This window comes from Patiria miniata, unplaced genomic scaffold (assembly GCF_015706575.1).
Source record: "Patiria miniata isolate m_02_andy unplaced genomic scaffold, ASM1570657v1 HiC_scaffold_3, whole genome shotgun sequence".
Lineage (NCBI taxonomy): Eukaryota > Metazoa > Echinodermata > Asteroidea > Valvatida > Asterinidae > Patiria > Patiria miniata.
In genome coordinates, this window is record NW_024037069.1 from 38791674 (window position 1) to 38803407 (window position 11734).

At 40.5% G+C, this 11734-nt stretch overlaps 1 protein-coding gene across 1 annotated transcript; it reads right to left on the bottom strand.

Annotated features, from left to right (window-relative positions):
- Positions 1-769: 769 nt before the first annotated feature.
- LOC119738551 (serine/threonine-protein kinase 19-like) lies at positions 770-11328 on the bottom strand. The gene is made up of 8 exons (XM_038213458.1): positions 11137-11328; positions 9407-9509; positions 8252-8403; positions 6198-6421; positions 5335-5432; positions 4575-4633; positions 2581-2669; positions 770-1844 (listed from the first exon to the last, which is right to left on the bottom strand). The coding sequence occupies exons 1-8, from the start codon at positions 11257-11259 to the stop codon at positions 1802-1804; spliced, it is 891 nt and encodes a 296-aa protein (XP_038069386.1). The 5' UTR covers positions 11260-11328; the 3' UTR covers positions 770-1801.
- Positions 11329-11734: the final 406 nt, after the last annotated feature.

An 11734-nucleotide genomic window follows, 5' to 3' on the forward strand; every position in this document is an offset into this window, starting at 1 on the left:
AAACATATTTTTAACAATAATCAGCATTGATAGAACTTTGAATATAAATAATCTGTATCTACAAATATAGTACATGGCAGTCACATGCTGCCTGTTCTAAACTTTTTAACACCAAATTTTTTTCCCAAATTTCTACTAGGCAAGTTTAAAATAAAGTGTGGTATATTTATATGCAATTGATCTCAAATATACCTAAAAACTACAAATATTTATAAAAATAATTAATCTTTAATCAATTCATGCAAATATCCTCTAGCACGAAAATAAATTTCATTTTAATAAACATTGGAATTTTGAAAAGTACGCATGCGCTCAAAGTTTATGAGACCGAATGAAAGTACTTATAAAACCGTCAATTTCTACCCAGAGAAAGGAGTAATCTCTTCGCTTTTCAAGAATTTAAGCAGTCGGGAAAACAAAATATAACCAACAAGGATGTCACAGCAAACATAAAAATTAAATATCATTGTTGACACAAAATTTCTCATCCATTGTTGACACTTTTTCACTTACAGCTTCTGTCAAGTAGATTAGTACTTTTGTAACCTAGTTCACCTTTCCATTCAGTCTGTATCAAATGTTTAAAACTCCATCACAATTTGGAAGAATAAGCCTTTTCGGAGTTCCAACTGCGCGCATTCGTAACCTGTGAAAACGCACATTGTTTGTCTTAAATGCCCTTTGACAGTACCCACAATGCACAAACAGCCTTTTTGTAAAGTCAGTGGCGCGATGTTGTCAAAGGTCATTTGAGACAAACACTGCGCGTTGTCACAGGTTACGAATGCGCAGTTGGAACTCCGAAAAGGCTTATTGAATAAGTGTGTGGCCAAAGGCTGCTATTTTGAAGACAATACATGATATTTCTGACACGAATGTCTGCAAAACGGTGCCAAACTTCAAACACAAATTAGTCTTTTCCTTGGACATAACCTCTTTGCACATAGGAATTTTTTAACACATACAGAATCATTTTGGTGTTGGGCAATTCGTCCCCTATGCAATTATAATGGTAACACAAACCTGATTGAATGTTAATTCACAAGGATTTGCTCTTCCCACTACAGTACTGATACCACCATATCCCAGCTCTATCTATGAGTTAGTCTGGGGGCTAGACGTTGTTATGGTTTGATTCGAGAATGACCCGGCGCCGCAAGAGGGCATAATCACGACCAACCAATATCTTCCACAAACCATCAGGAACATTTAGGGAAATATGTAAAATCTCTTGCCGAACAAGGTGGAAAATAGTGTGCATGTGCTACTTTTGCAGGCAATTACGGTCCATATTCAGTCCCAGGCACAGTACACACCACGAAAGAGCTGACCGGTGAAGTTGCACAAAAGTCTTGCTGCATCTTTTTTTTACAATTTTTTTAGCAATTTAAGAGTTTGGTTCAGAACTACAATGATATGTTTTGAATGTGCGCTGCATGTATTAGGCCAAACAGGTGCGTACGCAGTACACAACCGATACGAATTTCCCCAGACGTTGTTCCAGACGGTTCATGGGTGATATTGGTTGGTCGTGATAACACCCTCTCGCTGTGGCAAGTTATCGGGGCGGCAGGTTATCGCTGCAGCAGGTCATCGCGGCGGCGGGTTATTGCGTATCAAACCATAAAAATCTAGCCCCTAGACTATCTACGAGTCTGTGAGAGCAACTTGGCCAGCTCACTCAGACAGGACTTGAACCCTTCACATCCTGCTTCTTAGAAGGTTGAACCAGCTGATTCACTGAGCTTGCTTTGGTCCACTATCTGATCCGGAGTCAAAAAAACTCCAGTAGCACTTCTTTTCACTGGTCAAGCCGTAACATCGTCCCTGATGTTGTGTCGAGCCTAAAAACAAGTGACAAACGATCATTCTCTTTATAGGAAGATGTTTTGCAGATACACCACGTGAAGTGACTTTGTCTCAGCATTTGTTGACAGCACAAGTTTTTCCTGAGTGCCCTTTCTTACTTACTATCGCAATTCCTGGTACATGTATGCAATTAACCAGAACAATTCCAGAAAATAGGACAAATTTCCTCATTTTGTCTGGGATTCCATGGATTTGATAGCCAGATACACCACAGTGACCTGAATAGTCAGGCACCAACAAGCATTAGATACTGCCACTAGATTTTTCTGTAAAGTGGCAAAAAGAATAATCATAATAACTTGCTTAGGCCACAAAAAAAAAGTCTCTGGTTTCTGGTATGGAGCTTGCCCAAAAAGTGGTGCGGCGACGTGGCTTTCTTTTTTTTTTTACCTGATTTTTTTGCTTCAAATGTCGGCTGATGACTGCAAATGGTGCCCGACTAAACTTAGTGCAAATATATGGGAGTCCAGAGAGGCCACATAAAGCTTATTCTCGACCATAACCCAATCTAAAAACACGTTAAAATTGTGCAGCAGCAGGATTCCAGTCAAACCACTGAGTTTGGCGGTTTTGAGACATCATCTTTCATTGAAAAAAAACCTTTTTCATTTTGCCGACGCGCATGGCTACGGCGACGCGCGCGCATACCAGAAACCGGAGACTTTTTTTGGGGGGCCTTACGTTCCAGTTTATTGCATTAGCCTTGCATACCTTGTGACTAGTTCTGCACCTATGATGTCATGGATATGATACTGGATTCCTAACTTCTGCACCGCCCTCAGCTTCCGGTCTTCCAGCTCCTGAAAAAAAAAAAAATTCCAGTTACACATCACTGATGAGACCATTAGAATACCACTTATGAGGAACATCTACATCAATACATGGGCTACTAGCCAATTAACTCTTTCAGTGCCAAACTCGTACATGTACGAGGTATATTTGTTAGTACAAAAGCGCCAACCTCGTACATGTACGAGGTAATGTTCGTAAATGTTCGTACTTAAAATTGCCAAACCTCGTACATGTACGAGGTAGAGTAAATATGTTATCAAAAGGGGGCGCTCTCGCTCTTTCTAATGGTACCATTTTTAATGCATGTACGACCTGTATTTATTTTTTCATTCGAGTTCTTGCGAGAGGGCGCAGCACTAAATCTCGTATTTTCTGCAAAAAGTGCAGAATTCCCCTGTGTTCAGGCCAGTGTTTCAGGGTGTATCACTGTGTTTGTGACTACTTTTGACTTTCCAATATATCAAGGATATACCAGAGAGCAACAACAACAAATTTAGTGAGTAAAACTTATTTACTTTTTTTTTTACAGAATTTCGAACAATTAACAAGAACGCTCGAAGTTGGGCGCTTTAGGGTTAAACTTTTCAAATTTCGCGGGCACTGAAAGAGTTAACCATCTTCAATCCTAAAACACTTCATCATCATTATTATTCATTCATTCAGTTTTTGTGATGAAATCAAGGATTCCTCAAAAAGTGCCACAGGCACTGTAGCTCACAAGCCTGACACCTGTCAAGAGAAGACAGCGAAGAAATTAAAGTTTTGGACATGGGAGGAAAACCCCAGAAGAATATTATGGGTAAACCCACAGAATCGGCTGGGGACTGCAAACCCAATCCACATGTGGACCAGGGCAGGAATCGAACCTGGGCCGTAGAGGTGGAAGGCGAGGAAAGACACCACTACGCCAACCTGACTCCCCGATGCCAACCTGACTCCCCGAACAACAATGGTGTGATGCTTTTGATTGTATGATGAAAATCTATGAATGACTACTGTACAATCATTTAATACAGGGTGAGTGTAAAAAAAACAAAATATTTGTTTTATTCAAGTCCTGCATGTAACACTTAAAAAATCTACGACATGAAAGCCCAATTCATAAGCTTTCTGTTAGTACATGAATCATTCAAATCACTCATGTACTTTTCAAGTTACGGAATTCTAAACACAACCACCGTTTTTAAAAATATTTGTTTTATTCAAGTCCTGCATGTAACACTTAAAAAATCTACGACATGAAAGCCCAATTCATAAGCTTTCTGTTAGTACATGAATCATTCAAATCACTCATGTACTTTTCAAGTTACGGAATTCTAAACACAACCACCGTTTTTAACCGGAATTCTAAACACAACCACCGTTTTTAAAGCTCTGTCCACGGATCACAAAATAGGTGTGCATTCTTTCATCAAAACGAAAACAATTCACACACATCCCTATGTGATTTGTTTTCGTTTTGCTGAAAGAACACTGAACTTTTTTGTGATCCGTGGACAGAACCTTACAACGGTGGTTGTGTTTTAAAATTCTGTAACTTGAAAAGTACATGAGTGATTTGAATTATTCTTGTACTACAAGAAAGCCTATGAATTGGGCTTTCATATCTTAGATTTTGAAAGTGCTACATGTAGAACTTCACTAAAACAATGGTCCCGACATTTGGGTTTCGTTTCTTTTTTACTCACACTGTAGATTGTTTGCACCGCTGCCATGTTTGAGGTGTGGGGTTTTATTCAACAGGGATACGAATGAACAGACCTTTTGTGCAATTAATGAATTAACATAACAAAGCACACCTCAAAGATGGCAGCTGAATGCAACCAGTCTATACTCATACTTCATAAGTCACCATGCACAACGAGAAGGAAGTGAGTGAGTGCTCGCAGATATGCCTGAATACTTGTACTCACCTGTTGCAGAATCTTCTGATATTTACTTTTCCTTATCGAGCGTAAAATGGAATCTCTTCCTGCAAGGAGTAAAAGAAACAAACAAAATTTAACAAATTTCCCAAGCCCTTGTACAGAAATACTTTTCTTCGTACTAGCCCCTTCGCTGTGCTAGTCATCTGGACATCTCGCAAGTCCTCATGATGCTTTTCTATCACCTAGAATAATTGTTTACTGTACAGGGAGGTGCAAAAAGAAGGAAACCCACTTTTGACAGGAATTTTAACCTACTTAATTTATTTGAACTGTTTTTTTTTTTTTATAATGTTAGTAGTGAAGCATAGCTCTTCAACCATACATGGTGAAAAAATCTTTAAAAAAAATCCCAAGAATAGTGTTATTATGCAAATTTGAATACAAGTCACTGTCAAAAGTGGGTTTCCTTCTTTTCACACCACCCTGTTTGTTCCATGATGAGCATTGCAGGTTGCTACTTGTGTTTTTATGTTGGAATGGTCCCACATTGTTCAGTTCCGCAGTTCCACTGAGAACACAAAACCCTTCAAGTGAAACGGCCAAAGCCCAACAATACAATGGTTCAGCTGGAATACAAACACGACAAAGCAAACTATTCAACTGGGCAGTCCCCCACTGTTGACCCTGGTACACTAACCACAGATACCTTTGCTCACGAAAAGAAAATGTCAGCCTTTGCATTCAACAGGTACAGGAACGGTGCAACAGACCCCAAATGTTACTGACTTATAAGATGCAGGTTTACCTTTGTTGAAACACTTCATGAAAATGCCGGCGCCAGGGATAGCGATCCACCAGCTGCCCACATCCCTGACGTTAAGCACACCGCCATGGAGTAACTGCCTGTTAATGACAAGGAATCAATGGAGAATAGATCAGGGCCCAATTTCACGGTGCTGCTTAACAGCTAGCAGAAAAGTTGTGCTTTAGCATAGCAGAAAAGTTTGTTGAACCTTAAGGACTATTTCACGGCTTGGATGTGCTAATGGTCGCGCGTGCATGGAGACTTCTATTGTTATGTCACAAAGTTAAGCAAATTTTTCCACTGAAGTAAGCGTGCCTTTGGCTGTACTTATGCTTACGGTCTCCATGAAATAGACGGAGGCTCTGTTAGCAGAAAATCGTGTGCTTAGCAGCGCTGTGAAATTGGGCCCAGGTCAACTGGAGCGAATATTAATATAGTGCATCACCAAAATGCTTGCTTCGAGAATCAACTTTTACAACTTAATGGGTGACTTCTTGTGTTAAAATATCCTTAGTGTTTTAAACAACCATCTTTTATTGTTTACTCAGTACACGCACATAAGTGCATTTGAAAGTCTCTTAAAAAGGATCATGGCCTAGCGGGGAGTGTCATGGCGTAGCGGTTAAAAGCATTACACCGGACCCATGCTCTGGTGTTTCAGAGGCAGCAGAAAGTTGGTTCGAGCCCGAGTCTGGACATTTGTGCCCTTAAGCAAGGCACTTAACCATTATTGCTTCATCCTTCAGATAGGGCGTAAAGCCATAGGTCCCGTGTGTTGTGTAATACAATGCACGTAAAAGAACCCAGTAACACTTATCGCTAAGACTTTCACCAAGGTAATTTCATTTAAGTTTTTCTCTTACGTGATCTCCTCATCCTTAAACCCCAGGTCCGTCATGGTCTTCTTGTCCAAGCTGACGTCAGACGTCTTCTCCAGGACCGTGTCCAGGAATCTCTCCTTGGCAGGGCCGTCTGCCATGGTCCGTCTGACGTGCTCCCGGTAGTCATCGGTGAAGACGATGGCGAACGTGTCAGACTCCTTGCCCAGACGAAACAGCTTGATTTCTTTCTTTTCTCTTAAGTCATTCTGCCAACAACAAAAAAGCATTTCGACACTTGTTATTGAATAAGAGATTAACAGTGTATAAGACAAATAATGTACTTTCTCCTACATGTATTTTTATTTGGTAACAAATTCCCTTTCTCCATCCTCCCCAATAAAAGTAGCTCCTATAAAGAGACAAGACACACGGAAGTCCAGCCAATGTCTTCCAAAATTAATACTCAGCATGGCAATTAATACTCTCAAGTGAGAAAAGTGCTATTCTGAAACACACAAATACGGAAAAGCCAATACAAGCAAAACAACCATTACTACCCCTCTCGGGTCCTTGAATTGCAAGATGCCATTTACCGACCAGTTGTCTTGCCTATTAACCCTAACTCCGTAGGCCTGTTTGCTAGGATGTAGCCTAAATCCTGTAAAATCCTCCAGTTGGCCTCATGGAAAAATATTTAGCCTCAATCCTGCAAATTCTTCCATTATTTTTTTAATATGGTCCGTGGAGGGATGACCACTGCCTGAATCCTGCAAAATCCTGCGGCAGTGACTGTCAATATGTTGAGGCTTGGCCAGTGACATCCTGGAGCAGTTCGGAGGATTTCAAGCATAATTTAGGCCTATATGTATGCATGGCTGAGCAAAAGTAACATAGGGTCCAGCCCAAGACCTTAACAAGCATCCTACGAAATCAGTAACGCACTTTTGCCGTGAAACCTCAAATTTCCCAATTCCTCCACTTTGGCAAAAAGGATTTTAAGGATTCAGGGCGGTTAGGGTTAGGGTTAAAAGACAAACAGCACCCACCACCACTTCAACCCAAATGACTTGACCAAAGCCAGCAATCTGTAAAATTGCAATCAAATCACCATGAGGTGTAGTATCTAACGCTGACAGCTGAATTCAACTTTTAACTCTGAAATGTCACCACCTACATTGTACATGTGCAGCTATTTTTAACTGGTGAACATGGTGAAGCTGACACATGTTTACGCAAGTAGATTGACCATCCATTAACTTTTTTGCTGTCTCTGTTACATTTTATGCACTGGCCAAACGTTCTTGATGCACTCCTCAATTAAAGGGAAAATACAACATTTGCAAACATCGAAAAATAAAATGACCAAGTTTTTACGAAATACCTTACAGGATGTTGGTAAATGACAGTCTAAAGCATCCTGTAAAATTATGGCACCTGGTGTGAAGTCATTATCAAGAAAATTTTATTTTTGTTTACATTTCCAACGGTGGTCGGCCGACCATTGTAGAAAAAACCTAACTATTTTTTACTACTGCTCCAAATTTACCATTTTTTCAGTCCAATTTTGTTTGCTAATTGGTTTTATGTTCATGAATGGGTGCAGGTCAGCTAGACTGGTTCCCTTAGCGTACAATTTCCGGGATCTGTAAATTGATCCATTTCATCTTCAGGGGAGTCAGGGAACCAGACTACTTGAAAATTTTTGTTTTTCTTGGTTTTTCCAGCATTTTCGAAAACAAAACTTCAAATATGTTAGTGTAACAATAATTTGATCTATTATACTAACCCCTCAAATAGTTCATTTCTGAAAATTAAGGCATAAGCCAATGATGTACATTCCCTTTAATGTATTCTTCCTTCAAGAGTTATTCTGCTTAATCATTGTTAGTAAGCGTACAACCTACCTAACAATGAAAAAAAATTAGTGTGAAATCATTTTTTGGAACTTCAATGACAAACTACGAAGTTCATAGGTAATACGGACAGGAAAAATGTCACACTTTGGAACCTCAATTCACAGAATGACCCATATCCATTTTCTTGAAGCTTTTTTTGTGCGACTTGTGTTATTATTATTTTTAATTCTAGTATCTTACAATTTGCTTGTCTGCAGCAGTTTTGCACTTGACAATGCTGTAGACCTGCTGCTTGAAGACGATTGGTGGAATCCGGTCCTCAAAGACCTGGACGTTGACCAGGGAACGCAGGTACAGCAGAGCTGCCTTGGTCTCACTGGCAACCTCTGAGGCTGAAGAACACAAATTTACAGAGACTTATGTAGTTTTTATTGTTTGTTTTGTGGAATATTATTCAAGAAAATGCAAATTTTATAGACAAATTTGTCTGCCATCATCAGGGTATGAACAGCAGATGATCTTCAAGCACAATTAAAAGAATAAAACGTTTGGTAACTTGTGGTGCATCCTTTTCATTTGATAATCGATGGGGGAGTGTGGCCAAGTGGTTAGGGTTCACGACTTAAGATCCGAGAGTCAGGGGTTCGAATCCAGCTGCTGCCATATTTTGTGCCCTTAGGAAAGCCACTTTATTCCCCTCCCCCTTAACACTTGCCTCTCTCCACCCAGGAGTATAAACAGGTACTGGCCTTGCTGGGGCATAACCTGTGATGGACTGGCATCCAATCCAGGGAAGATGGAAATATTCTAAATTGTTAAATATCTAGCAAACCAAACACTGGCCTGATGTGCCATATTGACTATACTTTAAATACTTTACTTTCATGATCTGAAACCAAACACTCCCCCACCCACATTCCTCAAAATTTAGAAGTTTTTTTTTCTCAAGATTTTAAAGATTAACCATAACTCCCTAGCATGATTTACTAGGAACCATACCCATCCTGGCAAATTCCAACACCATATGGGAAACTGCACACACATATTTCTGACTTTGATTCTGGAGGTGTGCCCAACCCAATGTAAAAGACAGTGTCAGTTAAGGGGTACTGTACCCATCCTGACAGATTCCAACAAAACATGCCGTTGGGGTTTGATGGGTTGAATTCTGTTAGGGTTAAAGGAAGAAACAGCTCATCTACTCTTCCTTTACATGGAGCTTTACACACCTTGGAAGTAGGTCTACATGTCCAAGAAATGTGCAGTTTTGGAGGAGTCTGTGCGTTTCCCATAACACAATGGTTGGGCTCAGGTGAATAAGAAATGTTTTTGGAGGGTTTGGCAGAGCAGGGGCTAAAATGGCAGGCACACTTTCTCGATCGTGGCCATACTTACGAGAGATGCTTGACTCTTCCCAGTTGTGTGCAGTACCTGTGACTCGGACCTTTTTCCTGTTGCTAAACACGTCAGGCACCCGAGATCTCTTCATTGCTTTCACCTGGGGGAAAAAAAGATAATCAGAGACCATTAATATTTTTTTTTAATTCATAGGACAAAAGACAAATGCCTAACATCACCTGTTCTTTTAAAACCAGAATTATTTTCATCTGAAAAAAAGATTTTCACATTTCTCAAAAGTTGAACTGCCAAGCAATGTCAAGCATGGCGAGTGCACATAAAACTTAACAAAATAGAAGATAAACCATTTAAAGGCCTAAAAAATCTAACTTTCGAATACTTATACCGTGTCTGTGTGTGTTTGTAAACGACAATTTGCAACTTGTTCATGTTGATCACGATCGGTGGATATATCAAGTACTAGGCCTACTTCCAAAACTGTAAGGTTTTTGTTTACAAACCTTACACTAAGTCACTATTGGCTTCGTGTGCCAACAAAAGATGGCTCGTTTTTACCTCCTTTGAGAGCTCCGGGACGCGAATTTTTTTCTGTTGGTGGGTTGCTCAAATATCACGCGTAATTCAGTTTTCCTTCGAATCATTGCAAAACAATTATCAGACCAAATAAAAGACATGTTTAGCGTCCCCACCCGCTTCGTTTTTGGAGGCCGCCTCCTTTTTTTTTTTTAAACCGAAAACATGACAAATTTTAAACAGTGAGATCATGTTGGCCTCTTTGTCTGTTGCATCTAGCCAATATAAAGCTGGTATGTCATTTCCTGAGTCCAAGTGGAGGCCATTTATAAAAAAAAAAAGCTGGCAGCCATCTTGAAAAATAGCCCAGTCGGGCGACCATGTTGGAGGCCTCCTCCCTTTTTTTTCAAAAAGGCAGGACGCTAAACACGTTTTTTTATTTGGCCATAAAATAAAATTACATGTATCTCAACGACAAATTCAGAGAAGAAAAGTTAGTCTATGAAAATGAGCAGCGACGACGTGGAATGGAACCAGGGATCCTTGTATCCATAGCTCATCATGCTTTTCCACTAGTCTACTTTGGTAGCTCGACGACGTCCGTACTTTAAAATACTTTAAAGATAACTGGTTGACTAAATAACAACAATCATCTTGATATCATTGTTCTTTCATGAATAAACATGTTATTGGCCCAATTGAAACTATTGAATTATTCATGACTTTGGAGCATCCCGCCTACGGAAAAGAAATACGCAGACAGGACACACAGCATGCGCGTATTGTACTGTACTACTACTGGTTTACGCATGAAATATTCACGACTTCCTGAAATGTCATGAATGTGCAACAGTTACAGCCACCGTGTCTTCGCGTGAGCATCAGGCATCATCGGCGCGTGCGCGCAAATACGTTCGAAATTAACTTGTGATGGTCTAATCCCTGCCTCCAATATAACTTTGGATACAATCGAAATACGCAGTGGATGGATTGGGAACCAGTCTAGGTCACTTGTGCACGTAGCCCATACCATACCATGCACTGCACTGAAAGACCATTGCTGCATCATAATGCTGTGCATGTGCCTGTGCCTGTGCCTGTGGCAGAAAATTGTCATTTTTTTTTCAAACTTCCAAACTCTCCTGTCACAAAATGTTTGGCACCAGTATTTCGCAGCCATTATTTTGACATGGTTAGGTACCACCAGGGTGGGTTCATATCTCTGAAAAGTCAAACAAAAACGTGACATTTACCAGAATTTCGCTCGCCAAGGTCGGTAAAGATTCACAACCACAGCAGTTTACTCCGCGGTCTGTCGTTGTAGCGCCCTCAGTTGACAGCATGCGCAGTTTATTTCTTCCACGTTTCAGTAGCATAAAATGGTACGACAGTAGAGCGCGTAATGAATATGCATGACTATGACGTCACTAGAAGCTCATGAGTAATATATCACGCACGGTACTGATAGATATACATGTAGATGCACACTGTATGTGCTGCATCCCACTTACCGATGATATTACATTTAACAAGTCCTCTTTCTACTGTCGCGCCGCCACCCTCTAGTGTCGTCCCGCTTACCGATGATATCACATTTAACAAGTCCTCTTTCTACTGTCGCGCTGCCACCCTCTAGTGTCGTCCCACTTACCGATGATATCACATTTAACAAGTCCTCTTTCTACTGTCGCGCCGCCACCCTCTCGTGTCGCCCCACTTGATGATAATCGGTAAGTGGGGCAACAGTAGAGGGTTGCGGCGCGACAGTAGAAAGAGGACTTGTTAAATGTGATATCATCGGTATTAATGGATGCAGTGTGCATCTACATGTACATCAGTACCGTGCGTGAT